Source organism: Antedon mediterranea, chromosome 7 (assembly GCF_964355755.1).
Source record: "Antedon mediterranea chromosome 7, ecAntMedi1.1, whole genome shotgun sequence".
Lineage (NCBI taxonomy): Eukaryota > Metazoa > Echinodermata > Crinoidea > Comatulida > Antedonidae > Antedon > Antedon mediterranea.
Genome location: NC_092676.1, coordinates 10,121,389 through 10,149,100, shown reverse-complemented (window position 1 = coordinate 10,149,100; position 27,712 = coordinate 10,121,389). Strand labels below are relative to the sequence as shown.

Genomic DNA, 27,712 nt, shown 5'->3' with positions numbered 1-27,712 from the left:
TTGGTTATGTTGGACGGATACATTATTTTGTGAGTAAAATAGTTGGGCAAACTTTGAAACAATAAACCACAATTAACTGGGTAGTTATTTATATTCAAAACCTGGGTTGAACTATTCATAATATGAAAAAACTGTCTTTGTTTCAATGCAATGACGTAATTGATAAACATTGGAATAACCGGGTACCCGCGTGTTAATAAATCTGTGCACAGCTGTTATATTAAGTTACTTTCAACTCACATTCCCTTTTAATATCTATATTCCGCATAGGCTATATCAAGTTAAATTAATTTCAGTCAGTTGTCACCCTATACGAACATTTAACAGATTTATTTCAGATTGTTAGTTTCTTTAATTTTTTTTTTTAAATAAAGAGAAAAGAGTGACTTCGGCCTGACATTTTTAAGTTGCTGACGTGTAAACTGCACTTACTTAATTAAATTAATGTAAAACAATTTTACGATACGAATACAAATTAATTAGTTCATCATAAAACAAATTCATTTTGAGTGGCAAGGATTTAGATTTATCTATTATTATTCTATTTCACTACACTAATCTAATGAAACTTTTAAATTCGTTAATTTCTGTGTTGTTGATTTGAAATCTGATATTTTTTCAATTGATTTATTTGAATATTAGGCCTATCATTGAAGTACACAAAGAATGCATCCGCTCGAGATAATCATTCTTCGCTCTAATACTCGCTCGAGTGGCAATATACAACGAGTTTTGTATGAGATCTGAGCATATTATTGAGTTTTTGTAAGTGGTATTAAAACAAATATTCAAACATACATCCTATTATATTATTAATAATGTGGTATGTTTGTGAATTTAAATCATAATACAGAGCTAGGGCCGCTAATTTAAGACTAAACATTCTAGGCCAGGCTAGATTAGATAGAGATGAATGTTTGTTTAATAATAGCAGGTTGACAGTGAATATTCTTGGCGAGAATGATCTCTCTGATACTGTTTATAAAGGCCTAGCCAGATGAGTGGTTCGCCTTCAATTTCTTGATTCTTAATAACCCATTTAAAAAGCATTTACACTTCCTTTTGATGTGCGGTGATTGCCACATAATCTAAGTAGGTAAGTGCCACATAATCTAAGTAGGTAAGTACAGTTAGCGCTCATATTTATAATTGGGAAAGAAGCCAGCGGCAGCAGCAACCTCAAGTCAAACTTAAAATCTTATTAATAATATATGTATAGGCCTAGGGTCATTCTAATCTATGCCCAGTAGTCCAGTATCGCCTGTTAGGGTTTGGTGATATAAAATGATGTAAAGTACACATGTTCCAGAAACAAATCAGTTAAAATATTGTTAAACTTTTCATTCGTCACAATGCTTCAAAACCAACAAAACATCACTTATCACAGAGGCTTATCACAGAGGGGTTCGGAATAAAACCTATCAGTATTTTTACAGTTTTTACATTGAAAATGTATAAAACGTACAATAATATCACAATAACATTAAATAAAGTGTTCATGTACTTGATAACATTTTATATCATAAAACCCTACCGGGCGATACCAAGCCTGCCAAGAAAAGTATGATGCTATGCATATAGTACTTTAACCAATAGTCTGATTCCTTTCAGGTTTCCCAAACGCAATCCAAATTGCCATGTCTAATTGGCAAAACTTTTTCAGTGGTGATGATGAAGATGAGGACGACGAAGCCTTCTTTGATAGCAGGTTTTCTACCAAGGATGCTGTTATTTTCCTTATAGAAACCAACAAGTCTATGTTGGAGAAATCTGGTGATGATGAGGGCAGTCATTTTGATCTTTGCATAAAGGTACAATAATACCATTTTCACACCTGCAAAAAGTAACAAGTACAGTATGCAACCAGGTTTGCATAGTGTGAAGACAACTTTCTGGAAATGTATTGTGTTCTATTTCAGTGTGTATGTAATGTGCGTATTGTGTTCTATTTCAGTGTTCCCATAATGCATGTATTGTGTTCTATTTCAGTGTGTATGTAGTGTGCGTATTGTGGTCTATTTCAGTGTTCCCATAATGCACATGTATTGTGTTCTATTTCAGTGTGTATGTAGTGTGTGTATTGTGTTCTATTTCAGTGTTCCCATAATGCATGTATTGTGTTCTATTTCATTGTGTATGTAGTGTGCGTATTGTGTTCTATTTCAGTGTTCCCATAATGCATGTATTGTGTTCTATTTCAGTGTGTATGTAGTGTGTGTATTGTGGTCTATTTCAGTGTTCCCATAATGCACATGTATTGTGTTCTATTTCAGTGTGTATGTAGTGTGTGTATTGTGTTCTATTTCAGTGTTCCCATAATGCATGTATTGTGTTCTATTTCATTGTGTATGTAGTGTGCGTATTGTGTTCTATTTCAGTGTTCCCATAATGCATGTATTGTGTTCTATTTCAGTGTGTATGTAGTGTGCGTATTGTGTTCTATTTCAGTGTGTATGTAGTGTGTGTATTGTGTTCTATTTCAGTGTTCCCATAATGCATGTATTGTGTTCTATTTCATTGTGTATGTAGTGTGCGTATTGTGTTCTATTTCAGTGTTCACATAATGCATGTATTGTGTTCTATTTCAGTGTGTATGTAGTGTGCGTATTGTGTTCTATTTCAGTGTTCCCATAATGCTCATGTATTGTGTTCTATTTCAGTGTGTATGTAGTGTGCGTATTGTGTTCTATTTCAGTGTTCACATAATGCATGTATTGTGTTCTATTTCATTGTGTATGTAGTGTGCATATTGTGTTCTATTTCAGTGTTCCCATAATGCACATGTATTGTGTTCTATTTCAGTGTGTATGTAGTGTGCGTATTGTGTTCTATTTCAGTGTGTATGTAGTGTGTGTATTGTGTTCTATTTCAGTGTTCACATAATGCACATGTATTGTGTTCTATTTCATTGTGTATGTAGTGTGCGTATTGTGTTCTATTTCAGTGTTCACATAATGCACATGTATTGTGTTCTATTTCATTGTGTATGTAGTGTGCGTATTGTGTTCTATTTCAGTGTTCCCATAATGCATGTATTGTGTTCTATTTCAGTGTGTATGTAGTGTGCGTATTGTGTTCTATTTCAGTGTTCCCATAATGCATGTATTGTGTTCTATTTCAGTGTGTATGTAGTGTGCGTATTGTGTTCTATTTCAGTGTTCCCATAATGCATGTATTGTGTTCTATTTCATTGTGTATGTAGTGTGCGTATTGTGTTCTATTTCAGTGTTCCCATAATGCATGTATTGTGTTCTATTTCATTGTGTATGTAGTGTGCGTATTGTGTTCTATTTCAGTGTGTATGTAGTGTGCGTATTGTGTTCTATTTCAGTGTGTATGTAGTGTGCGTATTGTGGTCTATTTCAGTGTTCCCATAATGCATGTATTGTGTTCTATTTCATTGTGTATGTAGTGTGCGTATTGTGTTCTATTTCAGTGTTCACATAATGCACATGTATTGTGTTCTATTTCAGTGTGTATGTAGTGTGCGTATTGTGTTCTATTTCAGTGTTCACATAATGCACATGTATTGTGTTCTATTTCAGTATGTATGTAGTGTGTGTATTGTGTTCTATTTCAGTGTTCACATAATGCATGTATTGTGTTCTATTTCAGTGTGTATGTAGTGTGTGTATTGTGTTCTATTTCAGTGTTCCCATAATGCATGTATTGTGTTCTATTTCATTGTGTATGTAGTGTGCGTATTGTGTTCTATTTCAGTGTTCCCATAATGCACATGTATTGTGTTCTATTTCAGTGTGTATGTAGTGTGTGTATTGTGTTCTATTTCAGTGTTCCCATAATGCACATGTATTGTGTTCTATTTCAGTGTGTATGTAGTGTGCGTATTGTGTTCTATTTCAGTGTTCCCATAATGCACATGTATTGTGTTCTATTTCAGTGTGTATGTAGTGTGCGTATTGTGTTCTATTTCAGTGTTCCCATAATGCATGTATTGTGTTCTATTTCAGTGTGTATGTAGTGTGTGTATTGTGTTCTATTTCAGTGTGTATGTAGTGTGCGTATTGTGTTCTATTTCAGTGTTCCCATAATGCACATGTATTGTGTTCTATTTCAGTGTGTATGTAGTGTGTGTATTGTGTTCTATTTCAGTGTTCCCATAATGCATGTATTGTGTTCTATTTCAGTGTGTATGTAGTGTGCGTATTGTGTTCTATTTCAGTGTTCCCATAATGCACATGTATTGTGTTCTATTTCAGTGTGTATGTAGTGTGTGTATTGTGTTCTATTTCAGTGTTCCCATAATGCATGTATTGTGTTCTATTTCAGTGTTCCCATAATGCACATGTATTGTGTTCTATTTCAGTGTGTATGTAGTGTGTGTATTGTGTTCTATTTCAGTGTTCCCATAATGCATGTATTGTGTTCTATTTCAGTGTGTATGTAGTGTGTGTATTGTGTTCTATTTCAGTGTTCACATAATGCATGTATTGTGTTCTATTTCAGTGTGTATGTAGTGTGCGTATTGTGTTCTATTTCAGTGTTCACATAATGCATGTATTGTGTTCTATTTCAGTGTGTATGTAGTGTGTGTATTGTGTTCTATTTCAGTGTTCCCATAATGCATGTATTGTGTTCTATTTCAGTGTGTATGTAGTGTGCGTATTGTGTTCTATTTCAGTGTTCCCATAATGCATGTATTGTGTTCTATTTCATTGTGTATGTAGTGTGCGTATTGTGTTCTATTTCAGTGTTCCCATAATGCATGTATTGTGTTCTATTTCAGTGTGTATGTAGTGTGCGTATTGTGTTCTATTTCATTGTTCCCATAATGCATGTATTGTGTTCTATTTCAGTGTGTATGTAGTGTGTGTATTGTGTTCTATTTCAGTGTGTATGTAGTGTGCGTATTGTGTTCTATTTCAGTGTTCACATAATGCACATGTATTGTGTTCTATTTCATTGTGTATGTAGTGTGCGTATTGTGTTCTATTTCAGTGTTCCCATAATGCATGTATTGTGTTCTATTTCATTGTGTATGTAGTGTGCGTATTGTGGTCTATTTCAGTGTTCCCATAATGCATGTATTTTGTTCTATTTCAGTGTGTATGTAGTGTGTGTATTGTGTTCTATTTTAGTGTGACATAATGTGTATATATTTTTTTCTATTTCAGTGTGCACGTAGTGTGTTAAGCAACAAGATCATAAGCAGTGATAAAGATCTGATTGGTGTTGTATTCTTTGGAACTGATAAACATCAAAATAAAAATGATTTTAAGCACATATTTGTTTTACAGGTACAGTACTAGGTTACTGTATTAAGAAGTTATATTATTTGGGAATACCTCTATTAAGGGGACACTTTTCGAACGAACTACTGTACATGTACACTATGTTTTAATTCTACAACTAACCCCAAATATTAAAGGTATACTTTGTGTCCCCTAAGTACTGTACAGTATGTAGATATACTTTTTAATCTACTGTAAATATTGTAGTGCCTTTAAGATATTAATCTTCCTTGGAACATATTGACTGCAAGTTTGGCTTAGTTATGTGTCCCCTGTTGTACTGTATAAACTTACTTTTTCAAATTTATTAAAAAAAAAAATCATCCGCTGTAAAAATCGTATGCAAAGTACCAATTATTTTCTTTCACAAATACATTTGCCGACCCATAAATATGAAACTAATTAATAAAATCTTATTTAGTAACATTTAATTAACACAGTGCAGTCAGGGGTGATCTAGTAATTGTATTTTTTGTCTGTTCCTAGGATCTTGAACAACCAAGTGCAGCTAGGATTTTGGAGCTTGAATCATACTTAACTAGTAAGGAATATTGTAGAAAACATAATTACAGTTTAATTACAGTCAATGTATTACAATCAACATATTACAGTCAATGTATTACAATCAACATAAATTAAAGTCAATGTATTACAATCAACATAAATTAAAGTCAATGTATTACAATCAACATATTACAGTCAATGTATTACAATCAACATAAATTAAATTCAATGTATTACAATCAACATAAATTACAGTCAATATATTAAAATCAACATATTACAGTCAATGTATTACAATCAACATATTACAGTCAATGTATTAAAATCAACATATTACACTCAATATATTAAAATCAACATATTACACTCAATATATTAAAATCAACATATTACAGTCAAAGTATTACAATCAACATATTACAGTCAATGTATTACAATCAACATATTACAGTCAAAGTATTACAATCAACATATTACAGTCAATGTATTACAATCAACATATTACAGTCAATGTATTACAATCAACATATTACAGTCAATATATTAAAATCAACATAATTATTACAGTCAATGTATTACAATCAACATATTACAGTCAATGTATTACAATCAACATATTACAGTCAATGTATTACAATCAACATATTACAGTCAATGTATTACAATCAACATATTAAACTCAATATATTACACTCAATGTATTACAATCAACATATTACAGTAAATGTATTACAATCAACATATTCATTCATTTATTCAATCTTTTATTTCGGAAACTCTGGTCCATAGAAAGTAAATTACATATAAATGAAATAAATAAAATAAACAAAATTACTACTACTCATCTCAGGATGGCATTCCATCTGGAGAGCATCTTCGACTTAACTAAGACATTGCTTATAATCGTTGAGATTAAAATATTTTTGCTTGCATTAAGTCTACACATCAGGCCATATATTGATATTCTTAACAATTCATAAAAAGAGGGAATTCTACATTCCGTAAACATGAGGCTGGCACTGCAATGTCGAGGCCTTTGCAACAACATTCTTAAACCATTATTGTAGCATACCTGGAGAGATCGCAAGGTACCTTGATTATAGTTGCACCATAATGTAGCACAATACATATTTACACAATATGTTCTAAATAAAACACATTTCACATTGATAGAACACATACTAAATTTTCTGACCAAGGAGTTGGCTCGGATACACAAAGATCGGTATTGCCGCTTTATATCAAACTCATCACATAAATCCAAGGATATAACATGACCAAGATATGTGGTTGAGTCCACATATTCTAAGCTTTTGCCATTAATAGTAATAATAGGTTTCAATTGAATCCTCCGTGACTTAGGACAGATTATCATACAAGATATTACATTACATATTATATGTATATTACATTATATTATATTACAGTCAATGTATTACAAAAAACATATTACAGTCAATGTATTACAATCAACATATTACAGTCAATGTATTACAATCAACATATTACAGTCAATGTATTACAATCAACATATTACAGTCAATATATTACAATCAACATATTACAGTCAATGTATTACAATCAACATATTACAGTCAATGTATTACAATCAACGTATTACCAGTCAACATATTACAGTCAATGTATTACAATCAACATATTACAGTCAACATATTACAGTCAACATATTACAGTCAACATATTACAGTCAACATAATTACATTCAAAGTATTACAATCAACATATTACAGTCAATGTATTACAGTCAACATATTACAGTCAATGTATTACAATCAACATATTACAGTCAACATATTATAGTCAACATATTACAGTCAACATATTACAGTCAAAATATTACAGTCAACATATTACAGTCAGCATATATAGTCAACAACATATTACAGTCAACATATTACAGTCAACATACTGACATTGACAATAATTTAATCTACACCAATGTAGATTGTCATTCGATTGGACGATTGTGGGTCAAAACACATGTACTAGCACTTTTGAAAGTGTGATGGTGTTTATTGCAATTGCATGTGTGTTTTTACCGATCAAGTTAAAGCAACCTGATCGTGTCACATCGTTTTTTTTGTGTGTTTTAGATGACAATAATGGTTTTGAAACAAAGTATGGTCACAGCAGTTCATTTTCTGTCAGTGATGCATTGTGGTGTTGCTCAAATATGTTCTCACAATGGTGAGTAAATGCAATATTAGGCAGTTTTGACAACCTCTGTATATGTATAGGTAAAACTTGCTCTGTGTAGCTTGACATCAATACTGTACGTTGTGTTTCAATGTACAGATTGCATTTTTACACGTTTAAGATTTATTCGTTGAAAATGAAACATGGCACAGATCATATTTTAGCAGAAAATTTTAAAAAAAGTATTGAAAAAAATTTAAACAGTTTTAGTATAAAAATGTTTCAAGGAAATTACAAAGAAGTAAAAAAGGCCTAACCTCGATGCATAGCACGACCCCTTTAGACCTCTAAAATGATTTTTCCCAAATAAAAAAAGCTATACATTTAAATAAATCTGTATACATAAGTTTGTCCAATTGTCCATATTTATTTTTAAGAGTGCACCAAATATAAACGTGTGCCACCATTGTAATGGTGTATCTTCAATAAATATTATTATTATGCGTCCCAAAGATGTTGGGATATAATCCCCTAAAAATCAATAATAAACTTTCAATATTTTGTTGTTATGGTATATACTTATTAATATCCCTAAAACTAAAATTGTTTAAATTGACTGTTAATTATTTACTTTTTTTAAAAGTGCCCTATATGTTTGGAGGAATTTTGAAACAAAATATAGCACCTTATATGATGATATTTAGTACAGTAGATAGTAACCACTGTATGTCTTTTTATAGTATGTATTTTTCTTGCAAATACACATAATAAATACTCTGTTATATTTCAGTACACAGAAACTTGGTCACAAACGTATTCTGCTGTTCACAAACAATGATAATCCGCATGCGGACAATGTTGCGTTTCAACGTCAAGCAAAAACAAAAGCAAACGATCTTAATTCTATTGGAATTGAGATTGATTTGATGCATTTGAAGTTGCCTGGACAAAACTTTGATGTCTCTAAATTCTACCAGGTATGAGTCTCTAGGTGCAGATAATAATAATGATATTAGTCTTGGAATTATAAATATACAACAATACAATAATATTTGTTATTGTATAACTTTCATTCACATTGGTTCATACAGGAGCAACATATTTTTTTTACAAAACTGTATACCGTAAATCTTCTAATTAAAACCCTGGGTTATTATTCTTTGATTGTTTTTTAGGGTGGATTAGTATTAGAAGGGGGGTCACTATTAGAGTAGTGGGTTACTATTACTAATCTTAAATTAGGCACCTGAAAATAGTAACCCACCCCCTAATGTCATTGCTAATATTACTTGGTTAGATGTGTTACTGAAATTAAAATATATATATTTATACTGGGTAACCTCTTCAGTCAAAGACTGGTTTTCCTGAGGTATCCCCCTACTCGTCTCAAAAGATTTACTATGTAGGTTCTTTAATAAAGTGCACACGAGCTAGATGTGTACACTGGACCTACGGTTTATAGTCCTTATCCGAGAGTCTCGAATCCATGCCGATGTTATGGCTACGTAATTACGGTTCTACTGTCTTAACCGCTCGGCCACTCACTCACTTCAAAATTGTGTATCTGATTAGCAGATTGCAAGTATCCATATTGGATGACCATCCTCTCATTTTTAGCTCACTTTTTAGGCTGTTGTTTTATATAATATTTCTATTTTAAATATTCCCCTGTTTTTTTTATAAAGTCTTCAAACATTTTACTTTTATAGTTTGGAGCCTGTGAAAATACAAAAGAAATGTTTATTTGATTTTTTGATGATTTTAAACTTTAAATAAATTTTTTTCTAGGACATCATCTGTGCTCAAGAAGATGAGTATGACATAATGCCAGATGCATCTGACAAATTTGAGGAACTACTGACAAGGGTCCGAACCAAGGACCACAAGAAACGTTCACAAGGACGATTCAATCTTTGTCTAGGAAGTGGCCTGGAACTTTCTGTTTCTGTGTAACTATATTAATATATACCAAGAATGAACACCTTACGACAAATGGAATGGTCCGGCAAAAGGAATAATACAATAGTAGTGTCTGCTCAATTTTAATGAAATTTGCAATTTAATTAATAATTAGATTATAAACAATATTTGTTTTGATAGTAAACATTTTTTGTTTATTTTCTTTTTCAGATTCAGTTTAACAACTAAAACAAGAAAGCCTTATTCAGTAAAACTGTACAAGAAAACAAATGAAGAACTTAAGACAAAAGTAACATATTTTTGTGAGGTATGTAAACAGTTAGGTTTAGAATTAGATCATCAATTTTCAGAAAATGAATGTGTGACAGAACTAGACAACTGTAAAAGGAATGACCTCTTAAGGCCAATTTACACAGACGAGCGGTAACGGTAAGCGAAAAACCGCTTGACTTTTCCCATTTACACAGCGTGCGGAGTTCGCGAACGGAGTGGTGGAAAGTAGGTGCGTGTAGGCCTCGAGGCTAATGCATGTTACAGTCACTGCTAGCCTGGATGTGACTGACTGTCAGTAGGCCTAGCACACACACACCTAAGTTTTAGAGGGACTTGTTGCCTAATTACATACTAAACTGTATATTTTCTTTTCACTATCCTTATACGAACAATTATTCACGTCGTAGGTTTTTGTATTTCTGAATAAGGCGCCTTCGGTAAATTATTTCAAACGACAAGAACGCGTTCAGGCACGTTTGCTATTGCATTACGACAAAGGTCGTAAAGACGCGTTTGGCAGACCATTTGGGGGAACCACGTTTGGACGCGTTTATTCACGTTTGGCATGTTGCTCTGCCCCATTGAACGTTTGACTGAGCAGCATTATTGTTTGGCCTTTTGTACGATTCCTTCATTGAGTATTAAATTTCCAGATAACGGTATATTGTTCTTCACACGCCCGCCGTTTGTCAAGACGTACTTTACATAAAAATTACTTTTTAAACCTTGGTACTAGGGCCTGGTCTCTAGAGGAGGCCAGTCTCTAGAGGAGGCCTACCATGGAGAAACTCCATGCATGGAGTTATACTCCTTACCGAATTACGGAAAAATATACAAAAACAATGCGTACAATATCGCTACAAACGCGATTTCTTGTTTGTGGGGATTCCCTTGATACGGCCCCACACAGCCCGTAAACAACATTGCAATGTAATAATAATGCGGTCTACACTACCTTGGGTTAGCGAATTATAATAAAACAACACCTAGGCTAGGACACCAACAAAATATATGCAAGATAAATATATATTCCATGTTAAGATTTAAGATATGCCTTTTTTTAAATTATTAAAGAAAATGCCCGACTAGAATTTGGATGGAGGGAAAAAAACATGTGAATCGCGGGAACAGTTTAGAGCAGCTAAGAGAGTATTACGTTTCATGTCATGAGACACAAAATCCAGGTACACGTAATTAGCCACCCCTGGTACCGATGTTAAAAAAAAAAACATGTGAGAGGTTGCGGTAAACAGAGAGTATCGTGTTTCATGCCATGTGACCAAAAAAAAACTAGGTATGTATTAATTACGGTCTTCTGTCGGCACTCTTTTTGAGCGACCGACTGAACGTTCTGATACTATATTTAGAATGAAAATGGTTGACGATCTTTTTTTGTCGGGATCGTTTCTGGATCGACTGGACGTTCGCTATATTATTTTTATAAGTTGGCCTAGTCATTTTGTTGGATCGTGTCTCTACGTTCGTTTACATCGTGGGAAATTTATTTAATGGCTGGAAATTATAACGCATAGGAAACTGAGATACATGCGCCTAAAATTTTGTGCACCCTGTCCACACCCTGTGGTTTAATGTGTTTACACACACAGCAGGGATTCCATTAACAATAAGTCTAAGGCCATGCATCTGTACTGTTACTAACTTTGAATAAATTTTTGTACTTTTTTCAGTCAGTATATGTACATTAAATTCCCTATAATGATTTAGTTAATTAAAATAGCTTTTGAATGAAAAAAATCGGTGCCCTATTAAGCATTTTACGAAGTAGGGACGTTTTTTTGTATCAAGCTTTAAAAACACAGGCTGTTCCACCTTAGTTGCCAATTCCCTCTGCTATTTGTTTACCCTTTGGTTTTTTTCCATTAGTGAGTGAATCATAAAATGTGCTAGTATTATTCTGAAAGTGCTTTGATTAGTATTAATGTCCTTGGAAATAAATAAAAGCATAAAAGTGTGTGCGTTATATTAAATTTAAAATAAAAGAAGAAGTAAAACCCATACAATATTATTTAATAAAAATGTAGAATATATGTGTCTTCCTATTACATAATGGAATGATCCAACAGAAATCGCCCAAAACATGTGTGTGCTCATCATGGAGGAGAAAATTCATGGTGTACATGTGTGATTGCATGGACATTATGATTTTCAATCAACATTGTTTGTTGTTATATAGAATCTCATTCACCAAAAGGAATTTTAGGCTACGATTGTTTTAACGCACCATAATAAATTAAAAATGGTGTTTAGTTACAGAGGCTAGGCCCAAGTCTGGGATTCAGTAAAGTATAGTTAATTCGATGGCTTTTTAGCTAGCTAGGAATAACATAAATCGACCACAATCAATATGCCGGCCGGCCTAGTAAAAAGTAACTAGCTGGGCCTAGAACTAAATATGGTACATTCATTGTGAAAATAAGCTAGCTATTGCATTATTTTAATAACCTACTCAGGCTAGTATATCAACTCCCTGGCTGGTATAGTATAATAAATATATATAGTATAGTATAAGCTTAATACGGTCGAATGGAAAAACAGTACGTGAATAAGGTGCATATCATCGTTGCAGGGTTAGGGGGTGCAAACAAAACATTCAACAGCTCGATAAATGAGTGAAAAACAACCGGCTAAAATCGTAACTCTGTAAATACTGCATCAATTTTATCCATTCAAAAACTAAATTAATGTGCCTCTTGCTAAAAAAAAAATGTTTTTAACGATGCAATCGTGTTCTGATAATGTTCATGTAAAATTAATTATGTATAGCCAGAATTGCTTATCTAAGAGATTATCATAGCGTTTCCCATGGTTCAAACACCGTACTGTTAAAATAGATTTCTTTCAGATTACCGACGATTTTTTAACTTTTATCTGAAATATAAATTGATATATCTAGTATTTAGTAACGTAGTCTGGGTTCCAGACGGAGTTTTGTCTTAATATTAGTTAAAAGATAAATATTTTGGCACATATGGCGTTTCATACGTATACTACTTGATTTTGGATACTCCGTCTGGGGAAACACGCACAAGTCACGTGGTTTGACACCAAGAATTCTTGGTGCATACGATTATCCGGTTGACTAGTTTCAGCTGCATGCGATTGGCTACTCACTCGTACACTGTTTAAATATTCATATTTCAGAATTTCAAAGACTCAATAACTAAGATGATGCGCATGCGCTATGTTAGACAATGTGTACTTGGGTACATTTATGAAAGTCTGAAGGCTAGAAATTATTTTATATGCCTAGTAGTCTGGTAAACATTTGATGGGATCTTTGAAACATGAAAACTCGTCTTGATATATGATATGCTAGCTTCTCCGCAAATCAAACATTGAATGGATCATTTATTACGCGGAGATAATTTTGATTTAATTCCCACCAAAACCCTGTCCTGTTCTGTCTGTGTGGTGGTGTAGCCCTGTTGTGTGCCGGTGATATGTAGGCCTACTTCATTGGCGTTTTATTTGGCAGGTCATACGTGCGAGTTGAGTAGGACCTACGAAAGAGGCCTAGGCCAAGGACTAAACAATTAATAAAACAAAACAACTTGGCATTACTATTTTATATTTCAACAGTCTCGATCGTACATTAAGCACTGGTAGGCCTACGTACTCGATCTCTTTCATTTTGAAACAAAATCATCATTGGTCGATTCGAAATCCATATTTACATACCGCCCGCCCCATATAGTCCAGTCCCAAGGGGAGAAAAAGGGGTGGGATGTTACCAGACTGGATACAAATTTTTCAGTATAGCAGTTTGGTAGAGTATAGTGTGGAGATGCCAAAACAAAGTTACTGGAAATCTGATTTGACCTCTGTGACCTCTGACCTCAATTTTTATATTTTTCTATTATATAACTAAAAATCGCCATATCTTGACAACGCAGAGACATTTTACATTTATTTTTTTTTCAAAATGCTTGGAAGATATATATTTATATTCGCTATAATGAAAATAATTGTACAAAAATGGCCGCAAAGGCTTTATTTTTCAGTTTGACCTTTGACCTTGATTGCCTAATATCTCAATAACACGCAATCTCAGAGATTTGAGAATGGGCTCAAAATGTTAAGAAAATAAATCTAATATTTAGTCTAATAGAAACTTTTTTCAAAAAATTACCATAAATTAAGCTTTTTTGACCCTTAACCTCTAATGTTTGAATATGTCAATATCTCGGTAACTATTTGTCCTAAAAAGTTCAGTTTGGTGTCAAATTGTTTATAATATACACATTTATATTTGCTCTAACAAAATATTTTGTCAGAATTCAATTGGAAATGTCATTTTGAGCTATGACCAATCGTTTTGCATATATTTAGCAATTAATAATCTATAAAAAGAGATCGAGAGAGGGGAGGGGGTTGGGGTGGATGGAGAGACACATATTTTTGTTACATGTTACACAAATGTTAAACTCTGTCTACACTATAACATTTTTATGCGACAAAAAAATGTGATGTGCCCATATATGGACACGATGAATGACATATCACTACCATATTTGGGCACATCACACCTTTTTTGTTAAACTAGTTTATAGTGTAGACAAACATGTAAAAAATATGTCTCTCCATCACCCCAACCACCTCCCCCTCTCACGCTTTTCCAATGCTACTGCATGCATCTATACACATCAAAATGACCGGAATTGTACTGGAAAGTTTTTAGCTACATTTGAAAATAAGTCCCAGAGGATGGGTGTATTGTAATGTTATCAGAATTATGGCAATTGTTTGTAATGGGAAAGTTTTAAAACTACATTTGAAATATTTGCTAATAATATCACATGCTATTAAAGATATACTTATTTTCCCCCTGACAAAAGTAATTTTGACAAATATTTTTGTTGAATATGCAATTTTAATGTCACACATAATAGTTTCACCAAAAATTGGATTGAAAAAAAATGATATAGTGCATACCCAAAAAAACTGTAATTCAAAGCAAAAAATAGGCTGGAAGTCAATAGTGGGGTTCACATGGTACTATGTCTAGAAGAAGTGGATTTAACAATTTTCTACTAAATGGACAAACCTTGACAAATCCCGTTCTTTGGTACAATTATGTCTAGTTAATTAAATTTCATAAAATCCTGGTATTGGAGATTTTAAATGCTATTCTATGTAAAAAAAAATCATCTATTTCTTTTATTTATCCCGTATGTTGTTTACTTTTAACTTCTGATTACAAACAATTGGTCATTTTACTTTCTGTGTTAAATTTTGTATTCTATTTTTCAGTATAGTAAATATTTTAGGCCTACCATCTTCTAATATCTATTAGACCTCTGTCCTCGTCAGACATAGTTCATTTAATTTTTTAGGACATTTTATGGGGTACACAATGAAGAATGACCATATTCTTTGCAATTCAAATGTTAAATATGAAAATGAAATGGGTTAAAAAATTCTTCAATTTCATTGGTGCAAATGAGGCTAAAGGCCACCCGCTGGGTTGTTAATTGGATTACCCTCATAAAATAACTGGCTATCCTTGGATTTACTTCTAAATCCAAGCAGCAATAATTGTCCAGAAAAAAAACATCATCCGGACATAATTGAGCGTTCACATCCAAATTATGGCGAGATCATGTAGATAATCTACTTAAATTAACTAGCCATAGTGCGATGTGAACGCCACTATTGTGATTTTGGTTAAATTAACTGTTTATTTTGTCTTTAAAGTGATATTTACTCTATTTTTAAAATTAGCTCTTTGATTAAACACCTCTTCCAATGCAGTGAAGATCTTAAGTGTCGCCTTGTCTTACTAATCTTCCTTAACTTCTCTTTGAACGATCGTAATCAATATTTGTTGAGGTATAATATTTCCCTCTAATATGGTAATGCCTGTTTTATTGAGTCAAATGCTTTCTGATAATCTCTAAATCAAAGATTTGGTGATATTCATTTCCTTTTTATTTTAGTTGATTGACAAACTGTATAAGATGGTCCTACTGTATAAAGCCTTATATATTGGTTTATTTACTTCTAGTCGGTCTCTGATTTTGTTTTTTGATTACTTTTGTAACTTATTTGTGTACATGTGATAATGTTCGTTTGGTCGGTAATGGTTGATATCAGTTTTGTCATGTTTTTGTGGATTAAAGTATAATTATCATTGCTTCTCTTAATTTCTTCTGGTTTCAAAGATTTTGTTAGTGTTATGAGCTGGATGTGTTATTGCCTCATTAAGCCAAGATGGTAATTTTGACTGCTCACTGGTTTGTTTTCCTTTTATATTCCACTACAAATGTTCTTGAAAAGAAATCAGCTTTGTAATTAATTTGTCTTTGATCCTTTTCAGATTTCTAATATTTTAAACATATGTTTTTCTTTTCTTCGCTTTTTCCTCACTGTTTCAAACATTTTATTTTTTCAGCATACTTCAAGCAATTAATTGATAATTAGGTCATATGTTTTATGAGTATCAAATCGCATTGGTTAATTCTTCTTTTCTTTCTTTAAGATCCTGATTTTCATTTTTTTTTTTATTGTTATTTAACTTTTAAGTTTATCTAATTTTTTGTTGATATTAAGTGTTGCTCTTACGGTGTAGGCCTACCATGCGATGGAATTATATATTGAAATTAAATTAAACATTAAGTTTTAAGAAAATTGTAAAAGGCTAAATAGGATATTGAATGTAGTTCTGGTCCATTAAATCTATATTTTAGGTATATCAGACATATTTAAACATTAAAGGTCAAAGGTCAGTAAATTACATTTCCTGTGGATTTGGAAGAACATGTTTAATTAGAGTATATATAAATATGTATGCTCTTAACAATTTGAAACAAATTTCAAGAAATTTTGACCAGTAGTTATTGAGATATAGTAAGCCGAGGTCAAAGGTCAAAACAAAACATTGAGAAATTACATTTCCGGTCGTTTTTTTGAAAAAAGTTCTATTAGAGCGAATATAAACATGTACCCTCTGATCTATTTGACACCAATATCATTTCAATTGTCAAACCCGTTGCGGAGATATGGCTGTTTAAGATAGAAATATAAAAATTGAGGTCAGAGGTCACAGAGGTCAAATCAGATTTCCAGTAACTTTGTTTTGGTATCTCCATATCATGTTCTATCAACATGCCAAAGGGCACACTTGTATCCACTATGGTAACATCATTTCCCCTTAGGGACTGGACTAATATAGCCAAATACGGTATGATAACCTACGTCATTCTTATCGTATGTTTGCGGTCTGCAAATCGATTTCTATACGTGTTTCACAAGTCTGTATTTTCAGACAATAATCGCGGTCGAAATAAAAAAAAAAAAAAAAAAAGATAATACAGACTTGGGGCAAGTCTATTAGTAACGGTAAATAGCGCGATATTAATACTGTCATAATAATATGAAGATACGATTTAGTGATGCTTATAAACGATTGATTCGTGTAAACGTGATTTGGCGCCAAGTAGCTAGCGAGATAGAAGGTAATGCAAAGCGACGATTTGCTGTCACTCGCTCGCGATCAACTGCGCCTAGCTAAATTGCGGTTATTTTTACAATTTGTGAACTGCCGATCGGTTATATAATCATTGCACTACAAATACAGCATTGTACATTTTATTTCACTTTAAAATCTACGAAAACCGTTTGTTTATGCTTCACCATATTATTAATATTATACGTTGTTTTAGCTTCACTGTATACGGCCTGTCCAATTATACCGTGATGTTTGCCGCGAAAGGGGGTTCCCCGATTAGTTTGCAAGAGTCCGAGATAATAGAAGACGCGACTCTGTGACAAAAACGTGTTCGAACGTCGATGTTTTGTTTGAACTGGCGAGACAAAGGGAAGCCGTTTGCGTGACACAAACGCGCTACAACGCTCCGGCTCCGTTTGGAAAAGCGTGTCGGGAACGTGGTCCTACTCATGAATATTCAATTAGATGCACTAATTAGAACGGTTGATTGTCAAACACGTTTCAACGACGGTCAAAATTGAAACGCGTTCTTGTCGTTTGAAATAATTTACCGAATGCGCCTAAAAAGAAGTTGCAAAACTAGGCTAGGCCTACTACGGCACTCGTATTTATTGTCGTCTTTGACTCGACGGACGCAAAAAAAAGTTGTTGATAGATGATGTCATTTCAATCATGTCGTTGGTTCGCCAGAATCTTTTTTTACTTTTACCGCGTTGTATTTTCACAAAATCGAATCTATTTCGATCCTGAGCGGATTTCCGCTCAACCGCTCGTCCGCTCCGCCTTCTGTGATAATGGTCATAAGAAATAACATTTTTGCGTTTTCCGCTCAACTTTACCGCTTACCGTTACCGCTCGTCTGTGTAAATTGGCCTTTAGAATGGTATTACTAAGATACATACAAGGTGGATTGTTATAACTACTATGTTGTAAACATACAACTATGTATGTATCTATCTAATGGAAAAGTGATATTGTGGATAATGGTTCTTAAACTCTTGTCTACACTATCAAACTTTATGTGACAAAAAAGTGTGATGTGCCTATATATGGAAACGATGATGTCATTATTACTACCGTATTTGGGCACATCACATTTTTTTTGGATTAAGTAATTGCATTAATTTTTTGCACTAAAGTTTGTGTATGTAATCTACTTTTTGCTTTTGTTTGTTCTATGTTTCTAATATTTTATGATTGTGTAACTTTAATTTTAAATTGCAATAAAAATGATTTGTATTTTTGTCAAACTAGTTTGATAGTGTAGACAGAGTTTAATGCATGTTCACTTTTTGTACACATGTTTATGTGCAAAAAATTAAAACAATTGCAGGCCTGCTTTGTTTATGGTAGAGATATCCAAATTCATCTTTAGATCATGTGCCAATAGAAAATTCATCAGACACATTGACTTTGCCAATGAAAAACAATGAATATCATACTGTTCAACTGTACTGATAGCCACCAATCCTAATATTAACCATGATTGAAAATACTAGAAAACTTAAATTACATGCATGATTGAGCGTGCTGATAGCCTCCTGTAACATAACGTTAGATAATTTCAACCTGAAATATCATACTGTTACAATGTTTTTTTTGGCAGGAAACGGCAGAACCCCTAATGCCAAGTGATATCAAGAGGTTCCAGACCTTTGGGGGAAGGAAAATTGTAGTTGAAAAAGATGAATTGCAAGAAATGAAGAGTTTTTATGAATCCAGTAAGTAAACAGTTTTTGTGTTTTTGGTTTGTGCATTAATTAGTTAATTTAATATGGTGGAAACATCTTCAGATTCTTGCACAACTATTCTAGGACTCTTGGTAACCTCTGCAAAACATCTTATGGGATCTTTATGTTCTATAGCATACCTGGTAGGGTGAAACACAATTGAACTGATTACTAGTTGCATAATTATGACAATGGGAGCTGTCCATACATATTTGATCCAATGACCAGAGTAATTTATGTGAAGTGCGCTGAGCATTAAGTGCTAAAAAAAAGTTAACATCATTATTACTGTACATTAAGAATTCTTCAGTTGTGCTCTATCTTTGTTCTTTCAAATTATTATATATGATCGCAATTGTACTGGGAAGGTTTTATAATAAACTTTATTTTAAAAAGGTAATCGGATTGCTGGGGCTGAGGGTAGTTGGGTATAGAAATGACCAGATTGTACTGGGAAGGTTTTAACAGCATTTGAATCATCCCAGGTAAGATGTTCGGAGGAGTAATTCAGTTTCAAGATGTACTGGAAAGTAGGGTGGTGGAGAGGTACCTGCTCTGGGCTTGGTGTTTGTTTATAGTCACTAATGAAAGAATTCTTTTACTTTTTAGGCTTAGTGTTACTTGGTTTCAAGTCTAGGTCATCAATGAAGGGTCACTTCCATTATAAAGAATCCAAGTTTTTGTATCCAGATGAAAATAGAATCCGAGGCAGTACACAAGCGTTTTCAGCGCTTTTGCAGAAGTGCCTTGCCAGAGATGTGGTTGCCATATGTCGATATGTTCCCCGTAAGAATTCTCCACCAAAAATGATTGCACTTCTTCCACAGGTAAGTTGTATTGCACAGCTTCTAACACATAATTTTGCTCACTTAAAAGGCTAGCCTCTACCTCTAGAAATACATTTTTTTTTTCAAAGATTTTGGTATATTAACTTTCTGTGCAGTTTATAATTTGAAAAATGGTTCTATACTACCTACCCTAAAAAAAATTATATAAAAATCAACAAAATAACAAAATTATGAACAACTATCTCTATGCTACGCTTATTTTGTATCATGTATACATATCAAGTGATTTAAAAAAAAAAATGTTAATATAGAGAAAAACGGTCGTTTTTATTTTGTTTCGTCATTCGCACTAGACCTTTTTTTTATCAAAATTAAGAAGTCTGTCAATCTTTAATTGTTTGGTTGTTATATTGTAGTGGAATAATTGTATCGATAAAGCCAAAGTCAAACTACCTGACAGTAAAAATAGTTGTAATTTTTTTTTGCTATTATTATCTGGTTTTTTTATTGCTTTTTTTATATTCTATAAAGAGCTTTTATGTTATTATGTTATGTTTATGTACATTGGATATGAATTATGTTTTAACTAATTATCAACTTTCATCATTATTGTTATTGGGACATGTCCAAATGTTAATTTGAGAGAACATTTGTTGTATTGTCAATGCCACAAGTCTGGTGGTCTTTGGTTTTTATTTAGGTGTTTGTGGAAATGATATTTAAAAAAAAATGATTGATACTATAAGAATAATAATTACCTGATAAGGTTATCTCAACTGTCACTGTAATTTTAACTGTATGCCGTAGGCATGATCAAACAAATTCCTTCCTCAATCAATTAAACTAACCTTAGCTAGTCAAAAATGTTTTTCTGCTTGCTTATTTTGGGCAGATTTTGAGCTTAGATTGAATGAGACTTTGAACAACCAGTAATACTTTTTTGTGTGAATTTTGTCAAATAAATTACATATAGCCCTATTATTTATGATAATATTATAAACAAACTTTTTTCGGAGTTTTTTTATATCATCATACTTAATATATTGACCCTCTGGTTCCTATTGTTTATGAATTTCTGTATGTTATTAATTGTATTTTTCCATTTTCAAAGGAGGAAGAATTGGATGAACATAATGTTCAGATACAGCCACCTGGATTTCACATTGTTTTTCTTCCATTCTCAGATGATCTAAGGAAATTGTCATTCAGTGAAGTTACAAGAGGTACTATACTATACTATAGATTTTTATATAACACCTAAATAAATTCCTGTCATTTGATTGGACGATTGTGGGTCACATGGCGTTCGAAAAAAAAAATCTGTACAACAGCGCCACCTATTTTGTACTTTTGTCGCAAATGTTATTGTTATGACTGGTTTGGCGAAGGAAGTACATTTTTGGAAAGATATATGTATGTACTAATTTAGATCAAAAAGGCATTTAAATTAGCTTTAAGATTGTTTTTAGGATTTTGATTAATTAATGGGAACATCTCTACAAGACGATGAGTTCCAGTTGCCTGTCAACATTTCGTATTGCTGTCTTTCAGTCTAGCTAGGCCTAGGTCTGTTAGTATTAGGCGTTTTAGCCTTGCTAGGTCTAGGATTGTTTGGTCGTTTGTTGACATAATTAACACTAACAGTAGGTGCGTTTATAAAATATAATATATTTATTAAAAACCAAATGTTACTGTTTTAATCAATGTGAATTCGAATGTACTAGCCTTGGCTAGGCCTACCTTTTATTTGATTCAAATGACAGGAATCTATTTAGATGTTATATAAGACAAATAATGAATGTTTTATATTCATGTAATGGTAAAAATAATGGCATTTGGTGATTGATGGCTGGCTGTCGCCTAGTTGAAATATAACCTTTCATCATTCACCTCATGCCATTATTTGTACCATTACACTCATAAACATTCATTATTTGTAAAGGAGGAGTTATATGTATGGAAAAGTGAAGAAAATTAGCCATGGAGATCAGAAGTTCATATATTTATTGAGATTTGTATTGTAACTAAAATTGTCTTTACAGCAAATCCAGATCAAGTAGACAAAGCTAAGCAACTCATCAAGAAACTTCAGTTTAAATTCCATCCTAACTCATTTGAGAACCCAGATGTCCAAACGTTTTGGCGCAATCTGGAAGTTCTTGCACTAGACAAAGATGAGCCAGATGAATTTACTGACTTAACAGGTACACATGCATTTTGTCACTGAAATTTTCTAATGTAAACATTTTTTATACTGTGGTAACATCATCTTTGGAACACCCCTCCATTGGGAGACCCCTAAACAGGGGATGCCCTATTATTGTTGTTTATTACTTCCACCAAGGAGGTTATGTTTTCACCCCTGTATGTTTGCGTGTGTGTGTTTGTGTGTGTGTCTGTGAACAGCCTGGAGGCCACAGTTTTTATCAGATTCTCACCAAATTTGGGAACAATGATCTATGCCCCAAAAGCTCGGACGAGTTCGAATTTGAGGGGAAAAGGTCATAGGTCAAGGTCACAACCTAGAGACCACAGTTTTTATCCGATTCTCACCAAACTTAGCCACAATGATCAATGACACATCATATAATTGTGGTTAAATTTTGAAGGGTCAGGGTCAAAGATCAAGGTCCACAAAAAAAAAAAAAAATAAATAAAAAAATAATAAAAAAAAAAAAACCTCAGTGGGACTTGAACCAGCGATCTCAACTGTAAGAGGCTGGATACATAACCATTACACCACATTGTCATCCACAAATTTGTAGTGTGCAGTTAACATATTTACACTTAGAACTAATAAAAAAAAATGTAAAAAAAAAATATTCTTGGGGAATTTTATGTAGGGGAATTTTACAGTAGGCGGAGGTTTGTACTCTAGGAGTACCCTCTAGTTTGAACAGTTTTTGTTATGAATGATTGTGAATAGTCAAGAGCAAATTTGAATCACTGTAATATACATTCCAGTCTTATCCTTTAATCATCATTGCATGTCCATGTTTTATGTTGAGTTGGTCACAATATGTTTATTTTCAAATTTTTGTTTACAGCCCCTAATGTAGACCGTATTAACTCTAGAGCAGGTGCTCTAATCAATGAATTTAAACAGATGGTCTATCCTGACGGATATTCTCCAGGTGCTGCACCTAAGCGAAAGGTGTGCTTTTCTTTTTCTTTAATTAAACCTTCCTAGTTAATGTATAGATTCCAATCTACTTAATCCGGTATGTCTTTTAACTAACTCAAATTAGGCCTAAATTCATTCAAAATAAAAAATACAAATTAAAACTTAATCACACTTAAGTGTATGTCATTTCTGATAGGCTACTGGAGATACTGGTGGAAGTAAGAGAAGTAAGACAGATGCTAGTGAAATAGATGTTGCACAGATGGCAGCTGACGGCAAGGTATTTTTCATCTTCATTGATTTATGTAATAAATGTACTGTATGTGTTGGAGAGAGACTTTGCCATATAGTTTAACCAAACCAACCACCTCCCGTAATTGACACTCACTGTAACAGACACCAACGTAATGAACACCTCACATAACAACACCTCATGTAACAGCCACCTCTCATACAGGAGCAAAATATTTATGAAATAGTGCTTTTTATAACACATTAAAGTATATTCTTGTTATTTGATTCACATCCATTCAAGATTAGTAATAAACAGAAATTAATATTTAATGATAATATTGATTGGTACTCCTGTATTACATGTTTAGGTTTTTGTAAACATTTTTTGTTTAACACAATCACAAATCTGTGTTCCAAAACAAACCTGTAATGTGACATGTCCATAATAACTGCTCTACTCCGCATCCAAAACCGAAGGGCCTCTTTTTTAATGACCTAGTCTTTGATATTGATTAAACATGGGGATAATTGGATAACTGTTACTTTAGATGTGTGAAATTGTGTATAGAACATGTATGACTTGACTATTCTAGTTTTCTTGGTTCTGCCCCATTAAATGAAGCGGTGAATCTTTAAAATCATGAAATATTCTTCCCATTCACCTCAAATAGCCTGGGTGCAGAATAGTTAATATACACATTTGCGGGAAAAAAGTATAGGACAATTTTTTTTGGGTTTATCTGATAGAGTATACCATATAGAATGTCAGAAAAAAAATCCCCATCCCAGGGTCTTGTGGAAAATTTTTTACGGCACTTTTAAATTTTGGCCTATATAACACACACAAATTCCTATTAACACAAACAAATACCTATATATAGGGGATAGGGAAAATCAATTAATGGTTTTTGTTAATTGCAGTTGTGTTTTAAGGATTAAAATTAGTAGAGGCTTACTTTAATAACTACTTCACATAGTAGTTGATGAATCAAGTCGATACGATGACATCATCATGCCAGAATCCAATATGGCGTCCAATTTGGAGGGAAAAACAGGGTATTGCTAAACCCCGCAAACCCCCGCAAACCTTCCAAAAAAACATATAAAAAATCATTTTTTACCAAAAATATATAGTTAACAGTAGAAATTAAATTTTTTGTTTACATAGATATACCCAGTGGGTTGTACACTACATGATTCAATCACTTTTATTATGTTGGTTTGGTGGGGTTTGCTATATTTTTTTGGATGTTTGCAGGATTTAGCAATCATTTTTGACCAACAAATGATGTTTTACCCCAAAAATAAGTAGTTAACAGCAGAAATTTAATATTTGTTTTACATGGATATACCCAGTGGCGTAAAAAATTTTCCCCAAGACCCTGAGATGGGGATTTTTTTTCTGACATTCTATATGGTATACTCTATCAGAAAAAAATTAAAAAAATGTTCCTATACTTTTTTCCCGCAAAATTTGTACTGCACCCAGGCTAAAAATATTCATTATTAGTAAAACATGGAACTATAAGATTTATTTGTATTTTGTTTTAAAGCTTGCCAAATTAACTGTGGCCGACTTGAGGTCTTTCTGCCAAGCTAAGAAACTACAGACAACTGGAAAGAAAAGTGAACTTGTAGATAGAGTAAAAGAGTTTTGTGGTTATTGATTAATTTATGTTTCAACTGTAGATCTGATATAAAAAATGTTTTTATACAGTTAGTTATACAGTCATTAATATTTTTTTCAATTACCTTTTCATTTTTCATACTTTTGTATTGATAGGATATAGCCATAACTATTGTTTTTGCTATAAGAATAACAAAAAGTATAATAATCAACAATAGTAGCCTACTCCTGTAGAGTTTCTTGATCTTCCTTGTTTTTAACATTTATTTACAACTAAAGAACAAAATTACACTAGTACAAAAGTGCAGAAGGAGGCCAAAATAAGTTTACCACCAGATTAAAATAACAAATAAAATAAATGAAATGAAATATTGGAGGTTTAGTAAATATTAATATTAAGTAGTACAGCAGGAGATTTAATTGCCATAAGCTGCAATAAGAGACTTTTTAGGGTATATTTGAATGATGGAGGATAATAGATGTATTCATTGGTGGGATGTAACTCTCTTTGATAGTGCACATATTAAAAGTTCAATGTTATTCAATCTAACTATAGTTATTCATTTTGCTGATGCAAAATTAAATGAATATCTTAGTGTAAAAGTATATAAAGAAGAACAGTTTTTATCACTATATTAATAGTAAAACTGAAATTCATCCTTAAAATAATATTCCAAAATATGAATTAATAATTTTCAATTTAGACCGAAATGTTTAGTTGATATAAAAAGCATATAATAAATTCAATAAATAAGAAAATTCCCAAACTCTTTTTTTAAATGACCAGTAAAATGAACCACTGAATGAACTACAGTATTTTTAGAAATAAAGTATTTGCAAAAGTGTGCCAATGAAGACTGTTCCATTCGAGTAGGTTAGCTCAAAAGCTGAAAATCATCGAAACACCCTGATAAAGCTGTTGACAATATATATGAGAAGATAAATTGAATGAATGCTTGCACAGCATTTATTATCAAATATATAAAATATTTAAAACTGTTGTTTATACACAGACAAAGCTCTTAAGATAAAATATATATACGATAATAAAAAACACATCAAAAGGTACAAAAGCATACAGGCAAAGGAGAAAATCCCAATAACAACAAATTGTCATGAGGCCTACAATGAGACACTTAATAATTATACTAAACTTACCTAGATGTTTTGCTGTTGTTTATAAAGATATGGAGTTAGGAATAAATGACTTTTAAATTATCTACGTAACTACAGTAAAGACCACGCAAACTATTATGAATATACAATTGGTAAATCTAGTATTAAGAAAGGGAATGAAACAGGAGAAAGACTTCTAGATTTTTAGGGCGTGTGGTGCAGTGTGTTGACGTTCGACCACTGATCGTGAGTTTGAGGTTCGAATCCAACTCTCGCCGCATTGCTTGTATCCTTAGGCAAGATACTTTACTTACGTTTGCCTCTCTCCACCCAGGTGTATAAATGGGAACCCGGTTAGATCGAGACAACTTTGCGCTGATTACTAGCTGCATTATGGGAGTATGTTTCCTTACGTGTTTGATAAAAAAAATTACTGGGGTAAAATAATGTTCCGCGCTTAGAGGTTTTACAACATTTTAGGCGCTATGTAAAGCTTCGATATTATTATCATTATTGTTTTGCTACTAGCAAAAATGTCAAAGTAGGCCTAGTAAATACATTTTTTGAAAAGGTAATATCCCCCGTAAATGGACGTGGGGAAGTCGTATTAGACAAACAAGAAACGAAATTGACCTTTTCTATTCGATGCATCAAGCTGTAAATGATGTGATAGTGTTAAACAGGCAGTGATCACAAGATTAGTATGAGCACAAATTCAAATTTACACGAAATTTGTATTACCTACCTTGTCTACCTTGTCATCTGCCAATTGGCAGGTCCATGACAGTCATTTTCTTTCACTCTTCTCTATTTAATGCTTTGTCCTTTAGTAGTTTAGTTGGTGATATTTGTTTCCATTTTTAAGTCTATCCAGTAGCATTTTTCTCTTCCTTCTTCTACCTGCTTTTCCATCGTATCTACCCTCCATCATTATTTTCAATAATCCTCCATTTCTAATACTGTGACCAATCCATTTCTCCTGCTGTTCATTAATGCGTTTCATTAGTTGCCTTTCTTCTCTTATTTCATTCAAAATGTCATCATTCCTTCTGTATTGAATTTTTAGCATTTTTTCTCCAACACCACATTTCAAATGCATCTATTCTGTTTATTTCGAGTCGGGTTGGTGAACATCAGTCCAAAATACGCAGAATTTTTTCCAAAATACGTCAAGTTGAGGGTGCTATACTAATCCAAAATACGCGAGTCTTTCCAAAATACGTCGACTTGAGGGCGCTATTCATTTCCAAAATACGCGAATTGTCCAAAATACGTCAAGTTGAGGGCGCTATAAATTATCCCAAATACATGAATTGTCCAAAATACGTCAAATTGAGGGCGGCAAACTTTATCCAAAATACGAGAGCCTTTCCAAATGTATCATATTGAGAGTGTAAGGTAAAATTACAGTTTAATGTATTAAAAAAAAGTTTCTTTGAATAAAACAAACAGGTACATTTTAGTTATAAATGAAAGTATTAGAAGGCAGCATTTTTTGTAAATAAAATGTCATAGAGTA

The 27,712-nt window shown here is 32.8% G+C and overlaps 1 protein-coding gene across 1 annotated transcript; it reads left to right on the top strand.

The window, feature by feature from the left end:
• Positions 1-699: 699 nt before the first annotated feature.
• LOC140053970 (X-ray repair cross-complementing protein 5-like) lies at positions 700-27,712 on the top strand. Its single transcript, XM_072098751.1, has 15 exons — positions 700-765; positions 1,612-1,811; positions 5,136-5,258; positions 5,739-5,793; positions 7,871-7,964; positions 8,704-8,890; positions 9,702-9,862; positions 10,044-10,140; positions 19,181-19,295; positions 19,914-20,131; positions 21,204-21,315; positions 22,135-22,296; positions 23,140-23,246; positions 23,413-23,496; positions 25,004-27,712. Exons 2-15 carry the CDS (start codon positions 1,638-1,640, stop codon positions 25,115-25,117), a joined length of 1,803 nt encoding a protein of 600 aa, XP_071954852.1. The 5' UTR covers positions 700-765; positions 1,612-1,637; the 3' UTR covers positions 25,118-27,712.

Excerpts from the sequence above, each read along its gene's own strand:
- LOC140053970 (XM_072098751.1), top strand. The coding sequence starts at position 1,638 with ATGTCTAATTGGCAAAACTTTTTCAGTGGTGATGATGAAGATGAGGAC. Across the intron at positions 5,259-5,738 it reads AGCACATATTTGTTTTACAG|GATCTTGAACAACCAAGTGC; the intron begins GTACAGTACTAG and ends GTCTGTTCCTAG. Across the intron at positions 23,497-25,003 it reads AGATGGCAGCTGACGGCAAG|CTTGCCAAATTAACTGTGGC; the intron begins GTATTTTTCATC and ends TTTGTTTTAAAG.